The sequence below is a fragment of the Leuresthes tenuis genome, unplaced genomic scaffold (assembly GCF_036924035.1).
Source record: "Leuresthes tenuis unplaced genomic scaffold, fLeuTen1.0.hap1 SCAF_23, whole genome shotgun sequence".
Classification (NCBI taxonomy): Eukaryota; Metazoa; Chordata; class Actinopteri; order Atheriniformes; family Atherinopsidae; genus Leuresthes; species Leuresthes tenuis.
Window position 1 is genome coordinate 10,202,620 of NW_027325377.1, and position 24,257 is coordinate 10,226,876.

Genomic DNA, 24,257 nt, shown 5'->3' on the forward strand with positions numbered 1-24,257 from the left:
ATAATAGAGGTGAGACTTTAGACAGACACGTGAAATTAAAAAAATAAAAATAAAAAAAATAGGTCAACCATAGGTTGGACTGGAGTGCCAAAGGTAATGAATTCACTTTTATATTGGTAGAAGTGAAATAAAGTGTATATTAAGTCCTTTACTGTTTTTTAATGGAAAAAATTGACTGAACAAAGCACAAACGATAATAATAAAAAAAAATAGTGTTGTTTTTCTACCATTCATGATTCTGCACACATCTCAGAATAGTTGATAACTTGACCTCTCAACATTGGCAATGGTTAGAAAAAAACAAAAAACATTGACCTATTTACAGGTTGACTGTGTAAAAACATTTACATCAGTCCAGTGGGGTTTTTTTTTGTTTGTTTTCTTTTCAATGACCAACCAACAGGAGTTGGCATTTGCAGTAGACATTTATTGCTACTGCTTTCAGAAAATAATTCCAGTGTAGTACATTGTCCCAAGTGTTTAGAACTTGGATGTTATTCTAGTAGTTTTTCCATCACTGATAATGACATCGTGCAGGACAACAAGACTAAAACATGAGTTGACTCTCAGATTTTCTTCGTCTCAGCCAGTCTGGAAGAGGAAGGAGTTGGCTGTTGGAAGCGTCCGTCACAGTTTTATGGGTCGCAGGTAATTTCTGTAAATTTTAAAACTTGACAACCTGGTGTCACCACACTGAGGCAATTATTTAAAAAACAAGACTGCTCTGCAGCAGCAACTGTGGTACAATTGGCAATTACACGATAAACCATTAAATTCCCTTTCGTTTCCAGTTTGTCGCATTGAAACATGGCTATATTAAGGCTACAGCTAATCACTGGTTTTGATAACCTGTCAATCATTTCTTCAATTAATTGACTATTAATAAGAGAGAAAGTAAAAGCTTTTTTCTGAAGCAAATCATCTTGTACAGTGTTCCTTCAAATATCTACTTACACACACTTTAATTAATAAATGATTATGTAAAAGATGGATATTGTGAATTTATCATATATCTCTGCCACCACTGTTCTCAATTTCATCATGTGAGCTACTCAACTTAGGCATTGTCCAGGTGAGGGACACATCTGGCATGCATCATAACCCAGCTGACTGATGAGGAAATTTGTTGCCAAGTAAAATTTTATTAGAAAAGGGACATATAACATCTTATCGATTTTAATCTGTTAGTTGTTGTAGCCCTTGAACATATTTATTGCGCTGATATGGCACCGCATCTTATTCTAGCTGCAAAATTTCCCGAGTGATGGCAGTTGCACTGAAAAAGAGAATCTTTCAAACTATTAGCATAACACCTGCAACTGCAAATGGTTTAATTTACCCTCCTTTGAATTCATAGTAGCTGTGAGACCTCGTTGAATGTAAATTAAGTGGAGTTTTTTTCCCTGACTTCTGAACTGCATGACACTTTTTAATGTTGAACAGAAAAAAAAAGATTTTATTTAAAGGAGCAGATGTGATCTTTGAGTTCTGGAAGCAGTTTTTCCTAAGATATTAATGCTTTAAACACATCAACACTAGGTAACCTGACTGAGAGCAAGACATTGTGTTAATTTCTGTTTAACGCCTATCATGAACAGGTTATGAAAATTAACCAGATGTGCTCCGATTTAATGTAACAGTAGTGCAAGTAGAGAAGTAAATGCCATTTACGCATTTTTATCTAAAGTTTGCTCACACTGACTTGAGCAGTGGTGTTATTTATTGAATATTGTATTGATATATATATATATTTTTTTTTTCATTTTGTTTGTTTTTAAAACGCATTTTTATCTGTGGACTACACAAACCTGCAGGACTCGCAGTGCTGTCACAGATTTCGATTCTTGTGAAAACAATGCTCACAAACTGGTTGTGAGAAATGGATCTCTGGTTAAAAATGCAACCGTATGCTAATTTAAGAAGTTTTATCCTGCAAAAAGTGATCTATGTATTTTTTAAATAATGATTAGTGATATTTCCCTGACTGGACAGCCAAAATTAAATCCCTTTTTTTTCAAATGAAAGGTAAAAGATGAAGTATCTGATCCTGGCTGACATATTAATCTAATGAACACATTAAAGAGCATGACAACATGATATACTTGTTTTCTGCATATATCTGTGTCAGTATGTTGCATTTGAAATACTAACTCATCATTTCCTGTGTTCCTGTTAACCCATTTGTCACAAGAAGCATCCTTATGAGGTGTCCTTACTATTCTGAATGGGGTTAGAGCTTAGTTGTCTCAGTGCAGCCATTTAAAAATGTCCTGGATGTTTTTTAAGCATCCTGAGGCCTTCTGTCTAAGTTAGTAATTCTAGGGTTTCTGAGGCAGTTGATTATACCTCTGTTCCTCTAGACAAAAGGATTCTGCAAAATTATGAAGTTGCAAGACTACCTGGCTCCCTCTTCGCTTGCATCTGGAATGAAGCACTACTACTACTATTTACAGGTGCCTCTATCCAAATCTTTCTTGAGTGCAGTAAAATAATAGGTGCAATACTCTTCAGGCACTTTTTGAGTTTGTAGAAGTATAGGTGTAATAAATGATATAGTCATACATATCAAATATTTGCATAATTACTACCGTTTAAACACATCAGTGATTGACTTAGTGGATTATCGCCAAACAGGTCACTGTATTTGACTGTGTTGTGCCAAACAACAGCAGAAATACATTAAACAGAGCATTTCATGAAAATTTATTTGGCATCTTGTCTGTTCTTTTGTAGCTGAAGTGACTTTAGTAAGATGAAAGATGATTGTGGGGATTGTTTTGTTGTTTTTGGTGTGGATATTGCCCTGTGCTGTGGCGTCCCTACAGGTGGGTGTCCTCTTCATCAGGGTTGTCCTTCATCAGGTTGTCGATGGGAACAATCCAGCTGTCGTTGAACTCGCCGTTCAGCGCAACCTTTTTTTCCTGCATCTCTGGCTGCACCTCCATCACCTCCAGAGTGGGGTTGTCATGGTAACCATTCTCCACCGTGTGTAGTTCCTCTGTTAGATGCTGCTGTAGGGATGAAGAGGATAACGTCTCCAAAACATTTCAGAAAACTTACATAAGTTTGAACATGGGCAACAAAATTTGCAAAATTCTGGCCCAGCAAAAGAGTATTTTAAGAAAATTAGCAGCAATCCAAATTTGTTGTGAAATTTATTTCCATAGTAAGTGTACAAAAACACCATTTACAGAAAAGTTGGAAAGTTTTCTAGAATGCTGCAGAACTTAAATCTGTAATTTGTTCATTTGATCGAGCTTTTGTTTTTTAGATGCAAGTACAAAGAAAATGTTTTGTTGTGTCTTCACCGACATACTCATATTCATTTAGAAAATATAAACCATTTAATGCCAAGAACACAGTCAAAAAGTTTTAACCATTGTGTTAACACTAGGTAACCTGACTGAGAGCCCCAATTAAGGCCCCTCTAAATGAGATCTAATAAAAAGAAAAATGAAGACTTCTCGAGCAGTTTTTTTTCTTTCCTGCTATGTCTTTCAAACCAACTTGTTGAGGCGGATGCTCACCCCCTGTTGATCTAGTTCTGGAGGTTTATTCCTCATAAAATTAACTTCTTTTTTTTTTTTTCTTTCTTATCCAACTGTTGCCTAGTGCTCTCTTTGGGGGAACTGTAGAGTAGCTGTGTTTCTGTCTATGTAAATAGCCAACCATTCATCCATTTTCTATACCCACTTAACCCAATTCAGGGTTGTAGGGAGGCTGGAGCCTACCGCAGCTGTCATTGGGTGAGAATCAGGATACACTGTGGACAGTTCTCCAATCCATCACAGGGCCACACAGATGCAAACGAGACAAACAACCATGTACGCTTGCATTCACTCCTAGGGTCAGTTCACCAATTACCCTATCATGCATGTTTTTGGGCGGTGAGTGGAAGCCTGAGTAGCCGGAGAGAACCCACGCATACATTGGGAGAACATGCAAACTCCACACAGAGAAGCCCTTGTTTGGATTCAAACCAGGAACCCTCTTGCTGAGAGTTGATGGTGCAAACCACCACAACATCATGCAGCCATATATAAAAAAAAGCCCCAAACTTAATTTATTTCTTAATTGAAATCTATTGAACTGAACTAAATAACTATTGCAGCCATTCTATCAATCATCTCAAGTAGTTTATGCCCCAATGATGTTTAACAACTCCAACTGAGGATGATCTTTTGTCATAAAATTATCCTAATTCTCTTAATTTCATTGATTTCATAGAACTTAGCCAAATTTGTCTCTAGACAAAGTAATGGACAACTTTGTCTTCATTATCATGGTAGATAAAAAGTTGATTTACTAGTCATTCTTACAGAAGCTTTTCTAATTCAAACTTTGAGATATGTTATTTGAATACATTGTATGGTACGCATATATATCAGACATATGTATCATATAGTGATATATATATATATATATATATATATATATCACATGTATATATATGTATATATATATTTAAATTTTAAAACTCACACCCAGTCTCATCTAAACAAAACAGACAGCACTGTGAGGATCATGTTCTTTGATTTTTTCCAGTGCTTTAAATACAATTGTGTCTCTACTGTGACGCATGAAGTCCCAGAAAATAGAAGTGGATGCCTCCACAATCAACTAGATTATTAACTAAAAGACAAACAGAGCACACTTTGTGAGACGGATGGGTTGTGTATCTGAGAAGGTGGTCAGCAGCACAGTAGTACCATAGAGGACTAAACCCTCTTTTTGTCTTCTTTCCGTACAGACTTTCAGTACTTTCAGTACAACTCAGAGTCCTGTTATCTCCATAAATACTCCAGTGACACTGCAGTTGTTGGGTGTATCAAGCATAACAAGAAGCCTTGTACAGAAAACTGTTGACCACTTTTTGGCACAGTGTAGGAACAATTACCTAATCTTGAATGTAAACAAGACAAAATAAACAACTATCAGTTTCCATCCTGGAAGAGGAAGTGGAGGTGGTGCAGGACTACAGATAGTGAACTACGAAAGCTGAGGCTGTGTACAAGAAGAGACTGAGCATATTCTTCTTATTGAGAAATCTTAGGTTCTTCAGTTTTTGCAGCACAATGTTATATATAAGTGCTAGAGTGTGCAAACTGTTTGAGGCAGCAGCATCAGAGGCATTGACTCAACGAATAATCAGAAATAATTAAGTGATATTCAATTAAATTCTATTGAAATGATAAAGTAGTAAACTCTGCTGTTCATCTATTTATTGCAACTAGTGCTGAAAACTGCCATCACTGGAGCTCCACATTGATGATAATAGAAATCATATAGGAACCAAGCACTATCTCAACAAGGTTAATAAGCTGCAGCAACGTTTTTTTATTTTGAAGCAGCCCCTACAGAAAATATAGGGCTTTTTGCGGAATGAGCAAAGTCTGCCTACCTGGTTCTCATTAAATGGCTTACGGTGGTGTGAGGCACAGACGGCAAGGATGACAATCATAATGAGCAGGGCTCCACAGGAGGCCAGGATGGCTATCAGGGTTTTGTTGTCTGTTGGTTTCTTCAAATAGACAAAACAAGAAGCTTATCACTAACAGACATGTTGCACAAATCATGAAACACAATGTTCATAAACTGTACAAGTCCTTACCTTGGTGATTTCTTCATAGTACTTGGTTGCATGGCTGGCCTCCACTGTCAGATTCATTAGAATAAAAGTGTTTGCAGAATGAAATGTAATTTATCCAGAGAATTGTTACTCCCTAAATAGTGTAGGCTGCTTTACCTGTGCCATTTAGCTCCACACTGACAAATTGTATTTTGCTATTGTAGTCCTGCCATTTCAGATGGCAGGTTCCATCTTGCCAGTTTGACATTAGATGCTTGCACAACTTCACCATCCCTTCCTTTCCCTGTGTCTGAGGGCAAAATGACGCATCTGTAAATACCTTTGCTCAAAAGCAATGTCTTTTCTTTTTTATATATATATATATATATATACAAGATGAAATGCTTCTGCTCCTTTTCCAGACTGAGGATTGGAAGGTGAAAGGTTACAACAGGGGTAAATTCTTCCTGTACAATAATGTGTAGATTATTTTTTTTTATGTGTTATCGAAAGGCACAGCTGTGTCGGCAGTCATAGAGGAGGGCGGGTGTATAAAAGAGGTGTGGGAACAAAGGAAACTAGTGAAAGGCAGGAAAAGATTCCACTAAGACAGGTTTTTTTTTTCTTTTTCTTTTTTTCTTCAGAGTGAAATTCACTAGAGCTGTGATTAGATATGCCCCCCCCCCCCTAAAATTAATGTCAGATGAATATTTTCATGTGTTAAAATGGGAATAATTGCTACTGAGCTCTTAGGTTATAGACAGGCCAAATGTAGAGCTCAAAGAGATTTACAAAGGATCCCGTCCAGTTAAGCAATTTACATTTGTTAAAACTAAACATGGGCCATTAATGCTTTTGGCTACTGGACTTAACCTTAAGCTTGTGTAACAGATAACTCACCAGAACAGTATACCCTAAAGGCCCAGCACCAAACATCTACATAATAAGCAATATTTTACTAGTGAGGTATAGTTTTAGTCACTAGTTTTGCATCTTATCAATCTTGCATCAATTACAGCATTGTGTTAATTTTGTAATCACGGTTCCATTTACAGGTAAAACCTATGATCAATCAGTGAATATAGTACTGTCTTTAGACACCGCTTATTGTTTATATTTTGCTTCCTTGCAGCCAGACTTTCTGGTAATGTTTTAAAGTAGATTTTACAGTAGTTCTCCAGGCTTTTTAAATGTATTTCAAAGTTCTGTAGACATTGGCTGGCTTTTCACTAATTTTTGGTCCAGTTCTTGTGCCTGATGATTATGATTGTGTTGTTTTTTTTTGTTTGTTCCACCACAATGCACTGACCAATGAATCATTCAAAAATAAAAAGACACTTCAACTCAAGGGATGAACCAGTGCTGCGTCTACACATGACAACTTTTCTCTCCCACTGAGCCTGAGGGCTGTGGACTCAGGGATCTCTTTTTAAAAGCAGCTAAAATGAATCTTTTTGAACTTTCTTTTAGTTAACTTTTGTTTTTATGTTCATGAATGTTATTGTGAAACACTTTGTGACATTTATTTTGAAAGGTGCTATACAAATATCATTTTACTAACTTACAAAGAACAGATTTTAATTTGTATCTGTCTGCACTTGTAAGCAATATATCCCCATTCTTTTAGTGAAATTTACAACAAATGCAAAACAGAGCACTAGTTTGACAGACATAAAATAGTGTTCTTACTCCAATAAGATGATACCAAAAAGCTTCTAGCTGAAAACTTGGCACAGCTCAGCATGGTGGGCTGTTTATCGTTTAAAAACATGGCAGCCAACTTAAGAAGAGCTATAAAATGTCCCTCAAGAAGCCTGGAGAACTATTCCTGAAGACTACTTCAAGAAAGCTAGCCAAATACTGACTTTCAAGCTTGTTACAACAGTGTTTTTACAATGTATACTATATATCCATTTGTAGTTGCATATTTCAAAATAACATGACAGTAGAATTTTGCACAGTACTGTGTTTTAGGGAAGGGATACCTTGTGATTCACATTACCCAGTGAGGGTGTGTATTCTCGGGCTGTGAGTTTTCCATTCACTTGCACTTGCTTACAACAAGATTTGGTATAATGGTCTGTAGCATTCCTATATAAACAACAAATACCACCTTCAAATATTTATTAATGTAGCACAATGATGTAAAAATACAACACAGTAGTAGTATGTTGCATTATTGTGCCTTGGTTTTATTGTATCAAGTATGCAAACACCAAGTATCACAGAAGAAAGGAGTTGAAAGCTTGTAGGCTGGCCATCCTTTGACAGGACAAAGGCAAGGGGTTGATGAGGGTCTAAATCAGAATTGTTTTTGTTTTCGCTTGTGTGTATGTGTGTGCATGTATAAATAGAACAGTGTGCATGTGCTATACTAAAGATACACAGTTTTAAATAAGACAAACTCTTACCTCTTGCCCACTTTGTAAAGAATACTGCAAAAGAAAAAAAGTATATCAAACACGATTAATTTGTGGTTTCTCTTAATGTTACTGCAAAAAGTAAAGGCAAACCAACATAATAGTATTTCTTACTGAAAATGTGTTTAACTGAGCCATCATGGTGGTTGTGACAGTGGTAGTGGTGCTGATATCGGTTGTTCCTGTCTGTGACTGGTTGGAAGTTACACTCCCTGGGTTTGATGGTTTCACAGATGGGTTTGAGGTTAGAGATGAAGTCCACTTATGGGTTGTTGTGGGACCTGTTGAAATACCTTTAATCAGGAATGATATGATAGTTTATTTTTAAAAAAGGCCATCTGGTTCTAATACACATCCCTCTGGGCCAATCAGCCTCATAGAGAACATTTCTTGACATGTTAAGGTGCGCTGTTATAGGACACTTATTTAATCAATACTGAAATAATTAGTCCTGTGACACTACAGGATAAAAGCTAAATTAAAATTGGCTATGCTCAACCAAAACTATACTTATAAACCAAGACTTTTCGTGCTCGGAAAAAAAGACTTTCCATTTTTTTTCTTTGTTTTTTAATTATTAACGAAAAGTTTTTTCAATCACAGTTAAAACAGAAGGGCCAAGTCGAACCTTCTGGGCAATCTACTTCTTGACCATTGATCTGCAAGCTGACACGTCTGTTGTGCATATGCTACGTCACTAAAGACCCTGTCAAACTTGAAATTTAGCCTCAGGCTGCTCTGATATGGTGGTAGAATGGCATGTGACAGCAATACCATAGCGTGTTAGAAAATCAAATCACCTCTCCTGCATCCAACTTGTTGTAGCTTGGACACAACTATAGATATTTACAACGTTAGTTTGTCTAGCCTATACTCTAGTTCAAGATATCTATGATGACATTTGGACTTGGACTTCATGAAAATGAAAGATATCAGCATTGATTTGAGAAGTCATAACTCCAGTTCCAAATATCTAGTTAAACCTAATTCAAGGTGTTCAAAGATAATAATGAATTGAGGATACTCTGAGATAGAATTGTGAAAAGTCTCAATTTGATTTTAGATATCTCATTGGAATTATATCATAATTCAGTAGCAGTTGCAATCAAATTGCAACAGGACTGGCAAATATGTAAAAAAATTTATTTGACAATAAAGAACTGCGTTACAGAAATTTGTACATCAGTTTGTCAAAATGATGGAGAGATAATTTTGCAGCAGGAGTGGTTTTGTAACGTTCATCTTTTTTTCCCCTCAAACTGCGAATGGCATAGAGTTTAAAGAAATTTTAATGAAACAGAGTAGAGGCAGCAGTACAGACAGCCAAAGTCATTGTGCTCAATAGTAACTTGGTTTTGTCCATATTCATAAAACTCTACAAAGTCGTCATCGTAAGTATTTTTTGCTGATCATCCCAATATTTTGTTGGTGAGAACACACCGATTGCATGGAAAAAAGGCAGTGCGAGAAACGTATCATAAACTGAGTGTAAACTGATCTTATAAATGCTCATGCTGGCTTTAACCTGAGACTGTCTAAGACAATGTTAGTTATTTTGAGCTAGCTACAAAGTTGCAACCAATAAGCAAGTGTAAGTCAGCAGAGTGCATTGGAGCAGGTCATGTTATATGTGTAAGTAGGTATCTTGTTGGTCTACATCTATACGATCTATAGCCATCTAGGTAGGATTTGGTGTATGTTAATGGTTTAATTTGCAATATTGATCAATATATTCATGGGATTTTAAATGTACAACAAATCTACTTGATCGGGGAACAAATAAAACTAAATTAGCCACTTTAAAGGTAGCCCACTTCTATGTGAAAACCTGGCAACCAAGCTTCAGTGAGTCATTTTGCACATAGGAACACAAAAAGATTACTGTACTTATCAAGACACATATAGAAAGCTACCAAGCATAAAGTTGAGAAAAGTTGAAATCACAGCCATTTGAGTGTTATTTTCATGATGGAATATAAGAGATGGAGTGGACAAAGAACGATCTTTACCTGTTTTGTTATCACCTTGACTTGTTGGTGAAATGGGAGAGATGAAATTACCAGTTGTTTGCTGTGTTGAAGGGGTAAGTGTTGAAGCCACTGCGGTTGTATTTCCATTATTGCCATGGTTTGGTAGCGTAACAGATGTCACAGGGGCTTTACTGGATACAGATGTTTTATCCGGTGCTGCTGTGATAGACTGTGATCTGTGGTCTGTGGTTGCTTTTCTGGCACTATCAGTAGAAAAATCAGTGTGATGGCTGCTAGAAGTAGTAGGAGGAGTTTGTTGGTCGCTTCCACCACTGGTTGAGTGTGATCCAGTCATGTTTTCCTTGTTTGCCACTGTTGTCCATGATGATGTAACAGAGGACATGGTGGCTGCAGTAGTTGGCTTTGTTTGTTGCTGCTGTGGTGTGCTAACAATAGTAGTTGCTGCTGCAGTTGTTGCAGTTGTTGCAGTTGTTGCAGTTGTTGTAGTTGTTGCAGCAGCTGTGATGTTTGAATTTACCTCAGTATGAATAGTTGTACTTGTGTTACTAGGTAGTGATGACACCAAGTCTGCCAAGGTAGGACTAACAGTAGCACTCTGTGAATGGATGCTATCAAACAGGAAGTCTAGAAAGACAAAAACATGACCATCAGCACACAGGTAAGAGGGAGAGATGAGAACAAACTAAACAATGGCAAAGACAGCATCCTAAACTCAGCATCAACTCAAATGAAAATTAAATTGAATTAAATGTAAAGACTTTATTAAACCCCAAAGTAAAATATTAAATCATAAAACTGATTTGAAATATATATGAAAAATCTAAAAGTTTAAAATCTAATAGAGACATTTTTTCATTGATCAAATGGGAGTTGTGCTAAGAGAAGTCTCTGGCCGTCTAAAGAATGTCATCCCATTATTTACTTGAATTTCTGTTTTAGTCTCCTAACAAAACAGTTTGAAACATTTCTAGATAAATGCTACTATGTCCATCAGGCAAAGCAAATGCTACCATTGTCATTCTGCTTTTTGTTACTGGTCATGGGGCGGCAGTCACCCACCAATCGGAAGGTCGGTGGTTCGACTCTGGCTTCCCCGGGCTACATGTCGAAGCGTCCTTTGGGCAAGACACTGAACCCCACTCATTCATACCCCCACTGAACCCCACGTTGCCCCATGTATCATTGGGGGTATGAATGTGTGTATGAATGATTAGAAAAGCACGTAGTTATGAATCTTAAGACGTGCTGTATGAATGTGTGTGAGTGGGGTGAATGCGGCATGTAGTGAAGCACTTTGAGTGGTCAGCTAGACTAGAAAAGCGCTATACAAGTACAAGTCCATTTACCATGTAATGTATATTGGTTTATTGAATATTTTTCCTGGAAACAATTCTGCGTCTGCAGATCTCATTAAGTAAACATTAAACACTAGAATATTGAAACTAAACATTTGATGATAATTATTTGAGGATCTGTAGGTGGACTGTAATTCAAAATCCCTGGGGTATGACCTATGCAATCTCTGCACCTGGATTTCATGCTGTCGGGACAGCTATAAACTACAACCCCAACTCTCCATCTTCTTCTGTTTCTCTATTTATAACGAGCAGGGCAGGATGCTGCACACAATAAACTTGGTGGCACCACACCCATGACTGCAGCCTGTTTTGAATGCACCATGAACAATCCTCCTTAGACTCAATGGCTTGAAAACAATAGCCTAACCCCACCCCTTGAGCATGTTGTACATGTGTGCTGACACATTACCCAGACATAGTCATCCTAAATTAAATTTCATTAATATAATTTAATACCTCTTCGCATGCAATTCTTAGGTGTCTTGTGTTTCCAACATGTTTATGTTTAAACAATATGGTAAATGGACTGGACTTGTATTGCGCTTTTCTAGTCTAGTTTACCACTACATTTACACTACATACCACATTCACTGATTTACTGGTGATGCAAATTTGCCCTAGGAGTGAGTCTGACTGTGTATATTTGTTTTGAGAAGCTTAATTTCATACGATATTGGTCAAACCAATATCTTTACATTAACTTAACTTAATTAAGTCCGGTTTTGGTCAGGCTGACTATAAATGTTTTTGTTGTTGTTTTTTGTGGGGGAATTGTATTGTGCTTATCAAGAAAAACATAGTATATAGCTAAACATTACATGAAACATGGGGAAAAAAATTTCAGCCATTGAGTTCATGAATACTAACAACAATTTATGTTAAATATATTTCCAAAAATTCTTGACATTGCTATTTCTTTTTTGTCTGATATAAAAGAATACCTCAAAAGCTTGGCCCAAGAAAAATGATGATACATGAAATGTGGTAATGTGAAGTAAGGTTTCAAGTAACCTCCCATCAGATTCATAATTTCCATTGCATGTGAATTCAGCACTATCAGATAAGAACTCTGTTCTGCTAAGGGGAGGCTGGTGGAGCCATGCCTGCTTTGTCTCTGTCTCTCACACACATGAATTATCAGCCGTCAGCCTGCTGCCCTCAATACCATTACTAAGAGAGTAAGAGTGTAAAGGTTCATCACTCAGAGGAGTACCTTTGATTAACCCTTTGGGCTTTGATAATCCTTTTGTACCCTGATATTCTTATATATCTTGTTCTTCCAACATGTATCATGGCTTCCCAGAAATTTGGATTATTTTGTGCTATCAGAATAACTACTGACCCAGAAATGCAACATACATTTGCAAAAACAGCTCTTTAAAAGTTTGTATATATTTATAGAGATGAAAACAGGACATTGTGAAAACAATATAGCTGATTGGGCTTGACAAGCTCTTCTTGGTTTCCCAGGGATCCTGCCAGTCTTCCATTTAACAATGCAGTTATCAAATATTTCTAGTTAACTGGACTAAACTCTCACCGGCTCTTCAGAAACGTCTCCAATCTCTTAGGTTCTTATGTCCACTCATTTACAAATGACTCACATATTCTCCCTCTCCAAGATGCAATGTCTGGTTTGGCATAACCTCGCCTGACATGAGCTGTCACTGATGCATCTGTTTCTTAGCCGACAGCACACGTAGAGCTTGCTCTTATCAGTACCAAGGCTGTTTTTACCTCACCCACACATTCCTTGCCACACATCTGCCAGAAAAACAGATTTAAACACACACACATACTATCTGCAGTACTGGTGCTATACTTTGTCAAAGACACTTATGGTATACTGTGTTTTTCTACTCCTCCATCTACAGAGACTTACTTTGGTAAACTTATTTAAAGCTGTTGTTCAATATCAATATATATTTTTTTAATAATAGGTCAAATTTACTGGGTGGAAAGCGTAATTGGTAGTGACAAATGTACACAAAATTATCATTCATCTGTTCACTCATCAAATGACTGAACTCTTGAGCCTCTAGGTCACTCTTTTTGTGTCACCTCACAACTTTAGACTTTTGGTTCAGTCTAATGACCCTCATTAATTCTGTCTACAAAGCTGAAGGCAGCATACTTCTTCTAAATTTTCTTTTTTTTTTTTTATCATAGACCCACCCTTCACTGCCTACCCAGCATCTAATAGCAGACAAAGCACCTGTTTTCATTTGGAAAGAGCAGTAAAATAAAACGGATTAAAAGTGGTATAGAATAAGATCAAATGAAGGAACCGTGAAGGAACTGTGTTTCCAGTTCAACAGATGTAACATTATCAAAAGTTGCTAAGATACAATAATAATAACAATGTTCTCAATATAAAAGCAAGATTAAAATGGAGGAACTCTCTAGTTTTACATCTGTTAGCAACTAGATAATGAACACAGACACACATCAGGCTGTTAAAAAGCTGGATATTTCACAATGAGTAACAAAATTAAAAGAGAGATCTTTAAACATGATTGGAAAGGATAGCAAATGTTACTCTATATCTAAGGGTGTGTAAACAGCCAACAGTTTGCTAATTCTTTAGCCATAATCACATTTAAGAGAAAAACAGGCTAAGGTGACTCGTGTTGCATGCAGATAAAAGGGTGGCAAACTTGTGCTTTACAATTATTGCATCCTGCATCCTGACATAAATTCACACATCAGTCAAAGTTAGCGACCTTTTTAATAAGCTGGTGTGAGCTTTCACAGTTAAGTATCTTATTAAAAGACACTCCCCTGCATGAAAAGGTACTACCTCCAGTAAGAGTCCTTAGGCAAGACCCCCTTACCCTACCTGCCTACCTGTAAGTCGCTTTGGATAAAAGCATCTGCTAAATGCATAAACATAAACATAAACACTTAGACATGTAAGTTTTTACAGTCATATGTTTTCTGTAAAATATGTCACAGGACTCACTGACTGTTCTTCAAAACACATACTTGACCTGAAAAGACTATTTAAATTTTAAGAGCTTTTGATTGCAAATTCTGTGCCTATGTAGAATAAAACAAAAAATAAAATAAAAAATATTACTATATTCATCTCCAAAAGGAAATTACTGTGGGCTACAGTGTTGTAGTGTAATAGTGACTGATTGACGAGTAAACAGAAATGAGCTGATAAATAAAAAGACAAAAACAAACAGTAGGTTATTTAATGGGGGGAATGAAATATCACTAAAAGAATATAACAGTGTCCTAATCAAAACAAAATACAAGTAACTATACTAATATGTAATCAAATGAAACATAATGAATACAAAAATTCCCAAGGAGAATTTCTATTACTGTTTGCTATGCACATTCAGAAAGCAAAAAATAGTGCCTCAGTCTGCTTCAGATATTTCCTGCTTTATAAAAGCCTTTTGGCTCGCAGCTCTCTGTACTCTCTGACCTCAGTCTGCTTCCTACCTCCATGAGACTGAATGTGTAGATCTCATTCCTGCCAGCTGACTACATGTTACAGCAGAAAGTGGACACTGTAGTACTCCGATGTACTCAGCGAGGGTCAAACAGCAGAGGGTGTGAGAACTGACTTTTTCTCAGTTCCCTGGCTCTTCTTCTTACCTATCAGCTCACTTCAGTAACAGGAAACATCTCAGTCGATGTGGGACTTTGTTTGATTTATAGCTTTGACCAGCGTCAATATTTTTAGGTTGTGAGGAAACCTGTGCTCCAGAAGTCTCTAAAACATCAAACAGTCCCACCAAAAGCTACATATTACCTGTCAGTCATACAGCATGCGTGGTAGACTTAGAAACATGTTTCTCATTTACTCCCAAACTATCATTCAGACTCCATACACCAATTAGTACACTGGAGGCAATGTAGAGTTTATTGTTTTGCTATTTTTTTCACATGTGGAAGAGCAAGCAGTCAAACTGGTGATAATTGATTGGTGATAATCTTTCATTGACTGCCTTTAAACCAAAGTGACATTCTATTACGTCCAGCAGAGATCTGTTCATTAGAGAAAATGGCAGATAATTGTCATGGTCCATGCATGGATGGCCCTATAATATGCTTCTTTGGCAAAAACATTGTTTAACAATGGATGGGGAGGGAGGATAGGGTATAGTTTATGCTTTACAGAGCAGGGTTTGTGGCATTAGTAATAAATAGACCATTTCACTTGTCTGCCCGGATTTGTCTGCCCGTAAGAAACCAAATCTGCTTTTAGAGTGTGGCCCAGGCAGTGTGGGCACAGGAGACTGGTCACCCTGTGACTGCTATGTTGAAAATAAATGCCATGAGGAGCAAGACCCCACACAGATTGCAACATGGAGAGAACATGAAAAAAAGAGAACCTAAGGTAGCAGGTCTGTTTTATTGCACTGAGCAAATACTGCTATCTGAGTGCAAGGCTGGCCTCCCAAGGAGCTCCAAACAACTCCAGGAGAGGCTCAGTGAATGAAAGTGAGGAAATAATGATTACGTTTGTCATCAAAAGATTTCCTAACTTTCCAGAACTTTTGAAGGTGGAAGTTCGCTGCACATGCTTTGAAACATCAGTTTATTTTTAAACAGAACTTTTAAAGGATGGAATACTGGAAAATTAGCAAAAGAGAAAAGGTACAGTGAGTGTCTTTTATCAGAGGAGAGGCTTACTATCTCAGAATTTGAAATGCCCTGGTCAAAAATAAATGATGCTTTAGCATTTCAGTTCAGGAGGTTAAATGTAATTTTTGTATTTACTTACAAAATAACACTAGTTCAGCAATAACCGACAATAGTATGATGATGCATAATGATTCAGTAAAAATGGTATTGACTCTGGTCTGGCGGTGGTATTAAAAATCAAGTGAACCAAGGAGGAAGTTGGACGGTGAGAGCAAAAGCATAAAAAAACAATCAAAACAAACCAACAAAAATGAGCCACAGAATCTCCAAAAGGATAGTGTGAGCACTGATGGATGGATCAACAAAACATCTGACTTGAACCCAGTTTTAACTCAACTATCAATTTACTTGTTAACCATGACTGCTCCATTACCTGCACCATCTATTTAACACCGTGATGTAACACCTTGTAGAATAAGGTGACAACCCTACAACATTATAGAGACAAACCTTACAATATCACAATAATCTTTCAACTTTTTGGGTGGCAAAAAAAGTCATATTTCTAGCTAAAGTATTCACTATTGCTTATTCCAAGGCCCCCTTTAAGGACCTAAGTGATTCCCTCCCTCTGACCATAATTGTTTGAATCTCCTCTGTAGTCTAAAACAGTGGGAAGACCCTGCAAATTGGTCAACTGACTCAATGTTGCAAATCTTTCTGAAGAGCAGGTATGAGCCACTGTACACAAACCACAGTGAAAAGAAGTGTGCTGCAGCTGTAGTCACACAAATTGAAAATTGGAGGTCTTCCTTGATGCTTGTGCTAAGGTGGAGGTGTAATTATTTGAGCTGATGTGTATCTTTTTGTTGAGTTATTATTTATTTTAATTCACTGCTTTATCCTTACAATTACGGCTTCTTTCCTGGTTTATTCTCAAGCTCGCTTGACTAAAACCAGCTTGCACCTTGCACCTTTTCTCTCCAGCTGAATCCAATGAGCATGAAAGGCAAAGTTTGAAAGTTGTGCAGTTAAATTACAAATGGTAAAATTAGAGACTGAGAGTATTTGACCAATCAAAAATGTTCTATGCAAGCCCCATCCCAAAATTACCAGTTACTTCCAAAAGCACTACGTTCCAATCAAGGATGTTTTGGATGGTAAAATATCTTCCCCGTGGTTTTCTTTGACCTGTGGTGTAAATAGCCCTAGGCTCAGGGAAAGTATCCTCCAAAATCTTAGAAACTCTCCATTGAATATGGAGAATATATACTAGACTGTGTCTATCTTTCCAACTTGTCAAGTCTTTCAACTGTAATGCTTATTAAAGTGCATCTGAGCATGAACATGCACTGCGTATGCCAAACAGAAGAGAGTAAATAAATAATTGTAGCTGCTTCAACACACTGCGGGGACAAGGGTGCCCCGTTAGCTTGGTGACAATCCACACAAAGGCCTCTCTGGGCCCACGTGTGGCAATGCAAGGATGTGTTTCTCCCTAAATGCAAACTCACGCAGAAGACGGGGCCTCTTTAGGGCTGCCCCCAGTCCCTTTTATAGAGAGAGGTATTTAAACTTTCTCTCTGTGGTGGGCTGCTGGGGGTTGGTGGAAGAGGATGGGAAGGGAGGTGTATTTGCTTTACAATGTGAGCTTCAGTGAAGGGAGGTGAGGAGCTGTGAATGTAAAAGCACTCAGCCAGAATAAAAGTGAGGCAAGTGAAAGGGTGGAGAGAGAAGGAATTGGGGGAGTGGTTCATGGGGAGAAAGTGAAGAGGGGTTTGAGATGCTCTAAATCTAACGTCCACATGGAAATGACTGATTCTCACACACACTAAGACATTATCTACAAACAACACACTCCCTACCCTTGGAAACCAGACTGGTATGTATGTTTATACAAGCTGTAAGTCACACAGTTCAATGTTAAAAGTTCAATGTTAAAGTGGTGTCACTCCCCTCCCCACATCCAAAACCCCACTCCATCTCTCACATTCATACCACTTTGCAGCTATATATAATAAGAGATAAATCAAGCAAGAGTCCCTTTAATTAAAAAGCCCACTCTATCAGTTATCAGTTATTCAGTGGAACCTGCTTTCAATTTGTAAAGATTTACAACACTTTAGAAAAACTACCAGGGCTGACAACCAAACTAGGCTGTGGATTTTGCTATCTAGTGTATCTCCATAGCTATCGTGGGATGGGCTTCTAGTCAATTTATGGCTTGATATGCTCCTAAGTGAGCTGATCGAAACATGATCGAACAAATACTATGGTAGAGTACTGACTGTCTTATTATGATTCATCTAAATTCTAGACTACTTCCACCACTGATTACTTAAATATTTATGAGAAAACATTGACTTTTTTTTCAAGCAGACGCATCCTCACCAAATAATCACACAGAATCAAAAGTTTTACAGATGGCTTCTGAATAAATCACAAACATGACTGTAAAATTAATAACAACATGCCAAATAACAATTAATAATTGCTGTTACATAATGTCTTTTCAAGAAGGGAATGAAGCGCCTTCTCTGCACATCATGTCATGTGTGAAAGTGCAACAGGGGGATGAAGTCGACCCGCTGCTGATACCCTCCCACCCCCCAGAAATATACCAAAAACATTAAAAAAATTAAACTGTACAATATTAAACCATTATATACTGTGATTCAGTAGCACCAGATGTCCACTATAAGGGACATATGATGAAAAAGTACTGAGGCATGTGTCTTAAAATCAAAGTATTCTTTTCCTCTGGGTCTGAGGATGATATCCTGCATGTCTTAAAGAAACTACACCTGCAAATGAATGGTAACATTTTGTATTGTTTCATTATTATACAAATATATAATTTAAAAAAAGATAAAAATGCGTGTGCACACAGGCGCACATTGCTTATAACTAATGGAAGAGCAGTACAGTGTTTTTTTCTGAGGGCTGATAAGTGAGGGGGTAGATGAAATGAGTGCTGAGACAGGAGGAAAATGTGAAGACAGGCAAAGAACAAGTGGGAGGAGGTGAGTGTAGGTCCATGACAGTACCAGCCACGGGACTGATTAATGGACACCTGGGTGTGGAGCATGGCATGCTGGGTGGATGGAGGGAGTACAGGGTTACAACAGAGGTGAAGGCAAGTGACTTGACTTGAAGCTCTGGACAGTGATGAAATACTAAGTTTTGCAAATAGCAGAGGTTCCTCCCTAAAGGAAACTTGTGTCCGTTTGCCAGCCATGCTTAGTCTTTAAAAACAAGATCAATCACATCTGGATTGGAAACATAGTTCCTCAAAAAGTATGATCATACCTCATAGAGCGCATATTATTTGATTTTCAAGGTTTAAGTTTTAAAAGTGTTATGACTAAGAAGTGTTTTGCTGCTGATCTTTTCCTTTTCCTTTTACACTGTAAAGACATGCACATCTAAAAAAATAAGCAAAGTTCCAACAAACTGGTTACAGTTGATTTTAGAACTTTAGGTAATCCAAACTTACTTAAGACATCCAAATATTTTCAAACCACAAATCATTTTGAAATTTCTTGATGATTTACAAAAGCATTGGCATCCAAATTACATCATTCAGCACTGAATGATCCCAGAAGAAAAAAAAGTAAGAAAGGGACTTACAACCAAAACCCAACTCCATATTTTATGGACCAAATCCTCAAAAATTGTGAAAAAAAAACAACTGGATTGCAGTTCAAAAGTCAAGTGGACCTTGTGTTAGGAATTTTGTGTTTTTACACAAAAATGGCCTGAGAAACTTTTTTTTATTAGATACCACCCATCATAAATGCATCAACCTGTTAGAGCATCTTACCAAACATTTCTCTCTCACAAATGAACATGTGCTCTGTGTGAAACACAGTTTCAACTTTGCCCATTGTATTGTGCGACGAGAGCCCATGTCAGCAGTACAATCAAAAATAGCGTACTGTACTCTTACTTACTACACTCATTTTGAGAGCATACTAGAAACTACAGAACTTAGTAATGACTCAAGTAAAGACTAAATCATCAGCATTTTGCTTTTCTGGAACAAGAATCATGGCATGACTTCAGCTGTAATTTTTACACAATAATTTTTAAGTCTGAATAAATAGATCCTGATCCTTGAGTGAACCCTCAACCCCTGTTGAAATAGTGTGGAAATCGTTGTAAATAGCATTCTGAGTCTAAAATAAAATGGTAGAACAGGCTACTCAAGGACGTCTTCTGCCACCACACCCTTCTCGAGAGCCAGGATGTTGATAAAATTTTTTCCCCTCTATTGTTTCTCCTTTCTCTCCCATGTACTGGCCAGTGCAGGCACCACACGTCAGAGTCTCCCCCAGCCGCTGATGTCCGGACAGGTCAGGAACCTCAACTGCCTGTGATCTTGCAGGAAATGTACAAGTTGTGAACCAGCAGACATTTTAGAAAAACGGTCTGTGTAGGGGTTAGGAAGTCCTGGAGGGTACTGATAAGTAAGGACACTACCTTCTTCCTAAACTCCAGGTTACATCAAATTCATTCAAAGCAGTGACATCACCTTAATCAGTTCAGTTGCACAATTTGTGTCACTGATTTGAGGAGGTTACTTTGAACCTACTTGTCACCTTTAATCTATGTAACTACCCACAGAGCGTTGTTAGAGATAGAGATAAAAACTAAAATGTTCAAAGTAAATTGGAACAGACTGAATGCAATGTGTTTTCTATGCATTTTCAAACTGCTCAGACAAAATTTGAAAAAAGAAAAAATAATAATGACAGACAAAGACTGCAACAAGGCTGCTCCTGATATACTGAAAATACATGAAACGGAGAACAAGCTGTTTATCTCGATGACAAATTTCAATCATTTGCATCCTCAGATTGAGACAAAATTCTTTCAAGTTCAATAATTAAATGGTAAATTGTCCACACTAAAACTTTTTTTTTCCCTAGAGGCTTAATTACAAACTACAATGCCAAGTAAGATAAAATGACTTTGTAGTGAAATAAACTTTCAGCATTTGCATCTTTGAGCCTCTAAGAAAAGGGTTTCGTGTGGTCATTTAATGGATTGAATACACTATCTGCACCACTACACTTGATGTTTTAGTCATGAAAAAAGAGAATAAATGAACGAAAATCTTTTTAAATATGGGAACCAGAAACAATTTGTAGGTTCATTTGACAAATAAAATTATATAAAACACCAAAACAGAGCAAACAATGCAAACTCCCTCATATTCGCGTTGTGGTTGTTACCTGAACATGGATCACAGTGTTAAACAAACAGGCACAGATGTGCATTCACACGCACGGAAACATGGGAGGCTTATATTTTTAGAAGAAAGTGCTGACCACCTTCAGAGCGAATTGCGGGGCTGTTTCATATATGTTTTTTCACACGCTCAAAAAATAAAGGCCTCCTCTCTGAATCCACCTTCTGCAGTGGGGAGAGAACAGCAGGTGCATAATTAAAGAAAAACACTTTCTTCGCCTTTCAACCATTGAGGAGGGTCAGGGGGCACTTCATTATTCAGGCTGCTTATGTCTCTGGGCAAAGCTCTTGGCTGACTATGTGCGTAATGCGTGCATGTCAGTGTGTATTTGGAGGGAGGGGGCATTTGAAAGCCCTCAGCTGTGGGATTGTGGGGCTACAGAGGGAGATAAATTTCAGCTCTGAATTCTGAACAGTGGCAAAGAGAGAAAGCAGATAGGATGGATGTTCGATGCTAAAATTGTATACAAATCTGTTTGTATACAGTTTAAGGCACTAAGAGGAAAAACAATTCAAATTGGCTTGAACTTGGTTAGATTGTTTTCTGAACTTGCTCTTTCCCAGACTTTTCTTTTCTATCAATGATTCACTGTTAACTTTTGACATGCTTTATTTTATTTGTTCATTCATTTATTTGGCAAAATTATTTGCCTCTGTATCTATTCCACATGTGTGCCCAGCTTAAACTGTAATGTTCATTATTCTTAACTGAAAGGATTTTGTGCTTTTTTCAATGCAAAAAAATATATGATACATATGTGTGAAACATACTGTGCTGCTTGTAATTTTAGTATTGAACTGTAACTAACTTTCATATGTATGGTTTTTTTTTTGGTTTCCATAACACATGACTTTTCCCACATGCTACAACTAGAAACTCAATTTGGAGTTCACTGAATAAAGATAGTGTTTAGAATGTCAGAGACAAGACATAAAGCAAAGCATATGTAAAATGCAAGACTTTGAGTAGCAAAAATTATATGATTGCATAAGATACAATGTACTGCAAAATCTGAGGGATTTATTCTTAAACTCATCAAACAAAATTGTTTCTTATTAAATAATGCCCGTCTCAAAAACTTTCTCAAAACTTTTTCCATTAGAGTGCATGATCAGACAACCCCATCTCTCCCTCCTCAAACGCCCAAATTTCTTAATGAAACCACCCAGCATCTTCAGCCAGTTACATCATTATATTACATTGCATTTTTTAAATCTCAATAGACGATGGGAAAAAAATCCAATCCAATCCATTCAACCCAAAACAGATCATGAACAAAATTGTGTAATTTATCATTCACCAGCAGAATAAGTATATTTACCTTGAAATGTGCTTCTACATTTGCATTAGTTTAGAGTTGTTTGTGTTTGTGTTTTATTTTGACTTTATATTTTAGTTTTGTAAAACAAAAAAGCAATCAAGAGGCATCAAAATTGGGAATTTGAATTGAGTATTAGTACTATACATAGATTTGTTCAAGGGGAATTTAACGTCAGTTATTTTTGCATTGATATGAGCTTGGTTTATCTAAATAAAAAGATATCCCCCCTTAGCTGACAAAAATAAATCAATCAATCAATCCATCCAGTATCTTCCCTCGGATCTGTGCACAGCTGTTGCTGCATCTCACACAATCTACCTCAATAACATTGCCTCTCAGAACTGATGCACATGTACAGATACCGACTAACAAGGTCTCTTTATTGCATTTTACCTTTTAGAAAGATTAGGGAACATTTCACCTGATAGAATGCAAAATTACTCAATTATTCTCAACAGCAGCTACAACAGTAGCAAATAAATACAGTTTCTCATCCCAGGTGCATGTGTTTGATATAAAACAGTACTCACTTAGTGAAAATAGCAGCCACGTGATCCTCAGAGTCGCTCTCATCCTGTTTCTGCTTGTTTCTTCTCCAAGACAGATTTATCCTTCATGCAGTGCAGCACTTTAATCCCTCAATTTGTATTTGGAGATGTTTTACCGATTTCACACTTTCTCCTTGATTTTGTATCTAAGAGTAAATGATCCCGCCCATGTATTGTTATTTTTTTTTTCTTTTTCTTCTAGACTGAAAGCAAAGAATGCTTTTGTTGGTCTCTGTGCCTTCTTTCTCTCCTCTGTCTGTGCGGAGTTGGGGATTTGGGGGAAGAGTGTTTCTGTGGTCTCCTTGGCTGCACTGTTGTTCCTCAGTCTCTCTCCCACAGTGGGTCCGTGCTGTATTGTGCTCAGTCAGTCCCGTCTCTCCTGCAAAGTGTTCAGCTGTTTGCAGAGCAGCAGCACTGCCCTGCCTCCCTTATCATGAGAATACAGGGGCAGACCCTGACCAGTCCAATCCCATTGCTCTGGACTCACTGCTGCTGGGACAGTTTGAATAACAAAGGAAGCCATGAGACAATGTGTTCCCTTAGTTTTGATTAATTTCTAAAATGGTCCATGACTCAAGGGCGCGGGATGAAGTCACATCAGGACTGATGTTGTTTGATCTCAGGAAAGGCTTGCTTTGAATGACACAGTCAGCATGTCTTTAAGTAAACTTTTGTCCATCTGGATTTCAACAGTTTAAAAAAAACAGAGACGGAAGTTTATGAATTAGCTTTTGGGTGCCCATGGAGCTTTAGAACTATGACTTGTTGCCCAGACTTCAGTCACAATAATCAAGCCCTGTTCAAATCGCATTTCATTGGGAAACAATTACAAACAAGACACCCAAAATTTCTCGATCTCCATCGGGCATAATTTTCCCACCTGGCCTGTCCTTAACTATCCTTAACGGTGAGTCTTCCTCTTACACCAGAGATAGTAAAGGAGGTCAGCAGGGTTTTGTGCTTTGTACGATTTTTTTCACTTTGTACATGCTTGCTATGGCCTAAAATTAGCATTACTATGCAGATGTCACTCGGGTATACTTATCTATGAAATCAGATTAAACAAATCAGTTGGTTAGACAAGAAGCATGTCTTAAAGACATAAAGACCTAACCTAGATGACTCTGAACTTCCTGCCTCTTAATTCAGACAAAACTGAAGTTGTTGTTTTGTGCCTGAGAGCGTCAGGAA

The 24,257-nt window shown here is 37.4% G+C and overlaps 1 protein-coding gene across 3 annotated transcripts; it reads right to left on the bottom strand.

The window, feature by feature from the left end:
• Positions 1-2,023: 2,023 nt before the first annotated feature.
• On the bottom strand, positions 2,024-23,515 carry podxl (podocalyxin-like). 3 transcript variants are annotated; one of them, XM_072377395.1, is made up of 8 exons: positions 23,049-23,515; positions 9,999-10,604; positions 8,104-8,270; positions 7,981-8,004; positions 5,747-5,879; positions 5,612-5,655; positions 5,402-5,521; positions 2,024-3,011 (listed from the first exon to the last, which is right to left on the bottom strand). In XM_072377395.1, exons 1-8 carry the CDS (start codon positions 23,089-23,091, stop codon positions 2,820-2,822), a joined length of 1,329 nt encoding a protein of 442 aa, XP_072233496.1. In that variant the 5' UTR covers positions 23,092-23,515; the 3' UTR covers positions 2,024-2,819. The 3 variants fall into 3 exon arrangements, with proteins under 3 accessions (XP_072233496.1, XP_072233495.1, XP_072233494.1); XM_072377394.1 differs by having other exon boundaries at positions 2,024-3,008; positions 8,104-8,282; XM_072377393.1 differs by having other exon boundaries at positions 8,104-8,282.
• Positions 23,516-24,257: the final 742 nt, after the last annotated feature.

Excerpts from the sequence above, each read along its gene's own strand:
- podxl (XM_072377393.1), bottom strand. The coding sequence starts at position 23,091 with ATGAGAGCGACTCTGAGGATCACGTGGCTGCTATTTTCACTAA. Across the intron at positions 5,880-7,980 it reads CTTTACAAAGTGGGCAAGAG|ACACAGGGAAAGGAAGGGAT; the intron begins GTAAGAGTTTGT and ends TTTTGCCCTCAG. Across the intron at positions 3,012-5,401 it reads AGCCATTTAATGAGAACCAG|CAGCATCTAACAGAGGAACT; the intron begins GTAGGCAGACTT and ends TCATCCCTACAG.